This window comes from Bufo bufo, chromosome 1 (assembly GCF_905171765.1).
Source record: "Bufo bufo chromosome 1, aBufBuf1.1, whole genome shotgun sequence".
Taxonomy (NCBI): domain Eukaryota; kingdom Metazoa; phylum Chordata; class Amphibia; order Anura; family Bufonidae; genus Bufo; species Bufo bufo.
The window spans coordinates 208,659,730-208,666,445 of NC_053389.1; the positions used below are offsets into that span (position 1 = coordinate 208,659,730).

Below are 6,716 nucleotides of genomic sequence, written 5' to 3' on the forward strand. Positions count from 1 at the left end.
AGGAAGCCTGTATTCAACAATTTGAAATCTATAGTTTGTTACGTTTCAATAGCATAGAAATAACATTGTACAGTATAAGCTCAGTATAATTTCCTGCAGATAAATAAGCTTCCTTATCTGATGTCAGATGTCTGCTTTTGATGGGGATCTTATGACATTGTTACTCACATAGGCCCATGACAATTTCAATAGCTAGCTCGTTGTTAATTTGCCATATGTCCATTTTGCAGCCTCCTCATTATCCTAATTTAACTGTGTGCTATTGTGATGCATTCAGCATCCAGCCCATAAAACCCCTGACATATTAATACGTGATACAGATCTGTCAGAGAGCTACTGCATGGTCGATTGAAGCAAGGAAATAACAGCACGCACTGCACTGCAGCTTACAATGCTGCAATGCTCACTATTCAGAGGCTGTGATGACTTTGATATGTGAGATTAAATAATTACCAGCTCAGCCAGCATTTTTTTATCTCAGTCAATTTCTTCACCATTAAAGCTGCTATTGTCAGTGTCCCCCACAAACAGTAAGGGACTAAAATTACAATACGAGGCACAAGCAAATTACAACTCCAAACAGCATCATACTGTATTATGCACCATCTTTTTTTTTTTTATATTGACAATTTTTATTGTTTTTTTTTTCAATTTTTACAATCAATAGTCATAATAAAGCATTGACTGATATACAAAGTATAAAGATATTCATATGCAGTATCCATGTCTAACAGTCATAAATACACCTTGCAGATGTAAATGCAAAGAGAGGCCAGTGTGGCCACATAAAGGCAAGTGTCAAACAAAGATGAACAGTAACACTAAATTAGTTTAACTTTGTGACAGGGTACTAAGATAGCACTGAGATCAGACTAATATAAGACTGATGTAAGACTGATATAAGGCTGACATGGTGTAAGCGTGAGAGACGTTAGAGTATAATTAAGGTATTGTCCCAGAAACAGTGTAATGGGGGGAGGTATCTAAGAGAATTTCCTAGAACCTCTCCAAGGAGACCAAATCTGAAGAAAGCATGTCTAGTGCGAGATTCCCAATGAGAGATTTCTTCCATTCTGTAGATCTGATCCACTCTATTAATCCAGTGTTCCAAGTTAGGGACCTCGGAAGACAACCAGTGAATTGGTAATAGCAATCTAGCAGCAGCTATCAAAAGTGAGAAGAGTGAGGACTTAGAAGGGTTAACTCCATTCATACCCAAGGATAACAGTGCTAAATCTGGTGAGCAGGAGAAGGAAGTCTGGCAGATCTGGTTGCTTAATTTTATTATGCTATGCCACCATGGGTTAATAAGTTCACATGTCCACCAGATGTGAAAAAACGAACCCCTGGCTTTGGAGCAGCGCCAGCATATATCAGTAGCATTAGGTTTATATAGGCATGTTATATCAGGGGTTCTGTACCATCTCATAAGGACTTTATAACTATTCTCCTGTATACGAACGCATCTGGAGATCTTATGAGGGGCAATTAAGGCTTTAGTTATTTCAAGAGGTGTCAGGGTTCGCTGGAGATCTCTTTCCCATAAACCAATCACTGCTGGTTTGAGTGCTATAGGGGGAGATATCAGATTTTTATATATTGTGGAGATGGTTTTAGAGGGATATTTCTTACAGCTTATTAATTCCTCAAACCAGCATATAGTGTTGGAAGAGATTCGGTTCTGATGAAGCGCATGAGGACCGGGTTATGGATCTGTGTGGTTAGTACTTTACAGATTTCTGGGTCCGGGAGTATACATCCATTTGGATCCAGTAGTTGAGAGACAGAAGTTTCAAGAGATCTTAAAGCCAGGGGACAGCTATCTCTCAAGTCTTTAGGTGCCAAATTAATGATATCCTTTATCTGAAGAAGAGGGGAGGGCAGGTTTAAGATCTTGGAGCAAGGTGAGAAGTTCCTCAAGACTTTTAATGTGTTGCGAATGAGAGGGTTTGGAATGGTACCAAGTGAGGAAGGTAGTTTATCTGTTAATAAGAGGGCTCTAATGGGTGAGGACAGGAAAGCATTCTCTATTATGGGCCATGATTTATGAGGTGGTTCTTTTATCCAATCAACTACTCGAGAGAGTTGTATGGCTTTCATATAGGCCTCCGGGTGTATTATGCACCATCTTAAGGATGGATAAGAAGAGCTTAAAAACCTAGGAAATCAATATTGATGGGTAATTTTACCTCTAGTTAAATAGACTTTGAAGTTTTTTTCAGGGAGTAGAATACTGATTTCCTATCCTTAGGATAGGTTATCAGTATTTAATCATGGGCGTCCGATTCTGCAGGTTGACTAACCACCCCATGTTAAACACTAGGCATTTATCCTCCCCTCTGCACCAGAAAAATGGCACCAAAAAGTTGCAAACTGTAGCGCATACTGCTATTGTGCCAAATTTTGTGACTTTGAATGTTATACTTACTGCTCACCACTTTTCAAAAGGGTAAAGAATAAAGACCATTTTGTAAAACACCAGTCTTGATACATCTTTCCGAATATGTTTTATTTTGTTTAATATAAAAGAATAGATCAGAAGACTGAAAGTTATTACACATTAGGTAAAAGCTATTTTTCTGAAATTCCATCCGTGAGTGTCCATAGTAAAAAAGTAGCATAGTTTGTAATGCTGAAAAAACACATAAGTCCATCCAGTTTAGCCTGTTATCCATCTTGAGATAAATAGAGAACAAGTTTGATTTCCCCAATATTCAAGCTCTTGAGATCTGTAAATTTGTTGTTTTTCAGTATTTCAATGTATTGATGATGGTCTATTAAATTGATTGTTTTCAGTTTAAAGAAACCAGTATGCATGCTGCTTTGGATATTTTTTATTTTTTATTTTTATATCCATTGATGCTGGGGTACCATAAGTTATCAGGCATGCAGAACATATTTTGTAGCTTGTTCATGGTGTTATACGATCTAGTAATAACACTTTATACATTATGTTGTCATGTAACATATCTGCTTTTGTTCTTCTTGAAATACTTTTTATTTTTCACCAAACATACCCCTGGTGATTGTAGACAAATAGTTCAATCTTTGTTCGATCAGAACACAGCTCATGATGCCAAAGTACGGTACCTCAATTTTATGTTGTGGAATACTTATGTTGGCATATTTTCTTCTGGTGATGCTTGCAGATGGATTATATTAGTTTAAGCAATTTTGCACAGCAGAACAATGGTCCTGGTAAATAAATGTTCCTACAAGTCCTTGGTTGTGGTCCGGTGGTTTGCATACCTGACCTATCTACAAGTAGATTTATCAAAGATGTCCATGTTTTTCCAGATCTTGTCTTGGCTACAAATGTTCCCCTTTAAAGTGTTTTCCGAGAATAAAATATTGTTGGCTTGTCCTTAGGATAGGCCATTAGCATTTTATTTGAAGAAAACTCCTTTAAAGGATTAGAAAAAACATGGCCGCTTTCTTCCAAGAACAGTATTCCAACTTCCAAAGGTTTGTGTGGTTTTTCAGCTCAGCCCCAAGAGAAAAGTTAAGGAAGAACAAACAGAACTAATATTAGTTCTGTACAGTTTTCACTACCTCTAAAGCCATGCACCCATACTATAGAAATAATAAATTCTACATACAATAGTCAATACATTATACACATCCATTATTCACTTGTAGACCTATATGTGCCTAATCATAGGCTTGGACAAACCATTCGCTTAGACTATGCATGGCAAAATAGGCGGAGGAAATGTCCTACATGCACTCTTGGCCTTTTTCTACACCCCCTTAAATACTCGTTTACTGAGCAAATACAGTATTTGATCATGCTGCCAAAGGTTTTTCTAAATCTACCAAGCCCTTTAAAGGCATCAATGGCTGGTTAATGTGAGTTCAACACCATGAGAAGCTTGAAAAGTCAAAAAATTTATCATGAAACTGAAAATAAAACTCTCAAAATGAAATCACACAGAAAAAAACGTAATATTTGGCTTGATCAACATATCTGCCATGTAAATGAAGTCTCAGAATTTATCCTTATGTTATACAGCACTGAACTTACAGTATTTGCCTTCCAAAACCAGAAGGAGCAATCTATAGCTGGAAGAATATTACATCATTTCAAATCCAATCATATTGCTCACTTATGCCACTGGTTTTCCTCCACACCAAGCAGCATAATCCACTCAAGCTAAAAGGTGTCATAGGAAATTGAAGCATCACTTCAAGTGCAATAAACCAATTTGAAATGTCATAGACAACCTCCCCATGTTATCACATTAAATTGCTTATTACTTGCCAAAGTGTCACTCTGTTTGAGGATCTTTACCCTTCCCAATCATAAGCAAATCACAGATACTTTTACCGCTAGATAGTTCAGGCTGACTGTGACCTGAAAATATTTTCATTTCTAATGTAGTCTACTTTTAGCTGATCTTGTGTCCTACTGTTCCTGTTAACATCTTATTTTTCTACCGTCCTGTTCAATCTTTGCTTCTGCATTAAAAGTTCTATTATCTGAGTGCCTACAAACCCCCTTTGCATAGTATGTTATGTCGCTAGAGAGGGTACTGATTTAGTAGTCACAACCATATTGTTGTGCCTGACATGGTCCAAAGGCCACTCTGCTTCATAAGAACTAGTATAGACAGTACTATATTCGAATGATACATAGAAATGTAATTTGTGTGAATATTTATATGGAGTGTAGTCAGCAACCAGAAGAAAGCTTAAAGAGGTTCTCAAGGATTAGGGTATTTTTACCTAGCTCCCAGAGTATGTAGTACCTATTGAAAAACTCATACTTACCTGCTCCACACCATTTTATTCTGGCTCTCAGACTCAGTTCTGTGATCTTCCAATCCCAGCTCTGTTTACTTCTATCCACAGTATGGATGTGGTCAAATGTACTGTTGCAGTCAATGGAGTGAAGTGTCTCTAGGTAGCACATCACTGCTGGGTCACATGCCACTTGGGGATACATCACCGCTGAGGCCAGTCATTGGCTGCAGTGACGTATATGACCCCATCCATACCCTAGCCAGAGGTAAACAGACTGGGGACCAGGAGATCACAGAACTGAGCCAGTGCACCAGAACGGAGCTGCTCAAAACAGTCATAATCTTGAAAAAAACAACTTCAAAACGTTTGACCTGGATTGGACAATCCCTACTTCTAAGACAGTAGGCAGATCACAAAGTGACCCCCCCTCCCTGTGGAACCACCTGCAATGAGCTGTGATCAATGGGGAAATCTGGATTATTACAGGCTTACAGTAAGGGAATACACTATTGCACTATATATATATATATATATATATATATATATATAAATAAAAATAAATATATATATATATATATATATATATATATATATACAGTATATACCAGAAATCTGGTATTTACTATTACAAGAATATACAGGTAACCATAATAAAAATATATCATTCTTGAAACTATGGAAGGTTGCATATGATCATTTTCAGATTCCAATTTGGCTCATGCTTAATAGTTACATACATGCATTCTCAACATCTTACCAGCCACAAAACACACTCTCCATAGTCCAGCATGTAATGCCATCTTGACTTCAGTAGTTTGGTTTTGAGGTAGGACAATTCCTTCTTCTATGTAAAGCCAGTAGTCAGTGCTGACAGCTATACCAACCAGAAGGAGACCACACGCTCCAAAGACACTACTGAGTAGGGTCAATGCACGACTGCTGCAGTTACTCATCCTAGGGCCTAGGAGGAATCCAATAACTTTTTTTACAGTTACCTGTAGGGAAAAATAAAACAATGTAAATAGCACTAGTAATGCAACTGGTGGTGAAGTTTAACACTTTCATATTTTGAACCTCTGGTTGCCAGGACAATTTTCACACATAGACATTTGCAAATGAAACCTAAATACTAAATATTAAAAAAAAAACATAATAGCCCTCCCAGACCCATGCATTATCTGAAAGTAGACCCCTAGCATGTCAAATACCCCTCAACACATGTCACGTTTTGGAGTGGGAGGAATACACCACATGAGCGTAAGAGGGAGGGGGAAAACAGGGAATCAGGTCTGAGAACTAGGGAAAAAAGATGGACACCTCCTATTAAAACCCTAGCTAAAATCCTGACTGACTACCAGTATGAACAGACCCCAGAGGTAGGTGTATTCATACACAGGAATACCTAGAGTCCTATATAGCCCTATAGGACCCTGGTACTAACGGCAGGGACGAGACTACCTGTTCCTCCAAATAAAAGGACGAACAGGAGTTTCCTTCAGGCCTAATACAAACAATAGGGAAAAGCAACAAAGATAACCCAAACAAAACACAAGAAGGGAAAGGAAAGACATAAAGGGGTTGTCCGGGTTCAGAGCTGAACCCGGATATACCCTTATTTTCACCCAGGCAGCCCCCCTGAGCCTAGCATCGGAGCATCTCATGCTCCAATGCTCTCCCTTATCCTGCGCTAGATCACGCAGGGCAAGGGCTCTTTTGTTTATCATAACACACTGCCGGGCAGAAACTTCCGCCCGGCAGTGTGTTCGATGACATCAACGGCTCTGATGGGCGGGCTTTAGCGCTGCCCTAGCCCTTTTACTGGCTAGGGCAGCGCTAAATCCCACCCATCATTGCCGGTGATGTCACTGGACTTCCTGGCTGCCCCATGGAGAGCCCCAGTATGTCTCCGGATCTCCAAAAAATGCCTCTGCCCTGCACGGTTTAGCGCAGGGCAAAGGAGAGCATCGGAGCAA

General features: G+C 39.0%; 1 protein-coding gene across 1 annotated transcript in view; it reads right to left on the reverse strand.

Annotated features, from left to right (window-relative positions):
* CACNG7 (calcium voltage-gated channel auxiliary subunit gamma 7) overlaps positions 1 to 5,705 on the reverse strand; it is a 70,607-nt gene extending 64,902 nt beyond the window's left edge. Inside the window, exon 1 of the mRNA XM_040434706.1 lies at positions 5,501 to 5,705. Within this exon, the coding sequence (XP_040290640.1) occupies positions 5,501 to 5,696 (196 nt within the window). The 5' untranslated portion in view covers positions 5,697 to 5,705. The remainder of the gene's footprint in view (positions 1 to 5,500) is intronic.
* Between the last annotated feature and the right edge of the window lie 1,011 nt (positions 5,706 to 6,716).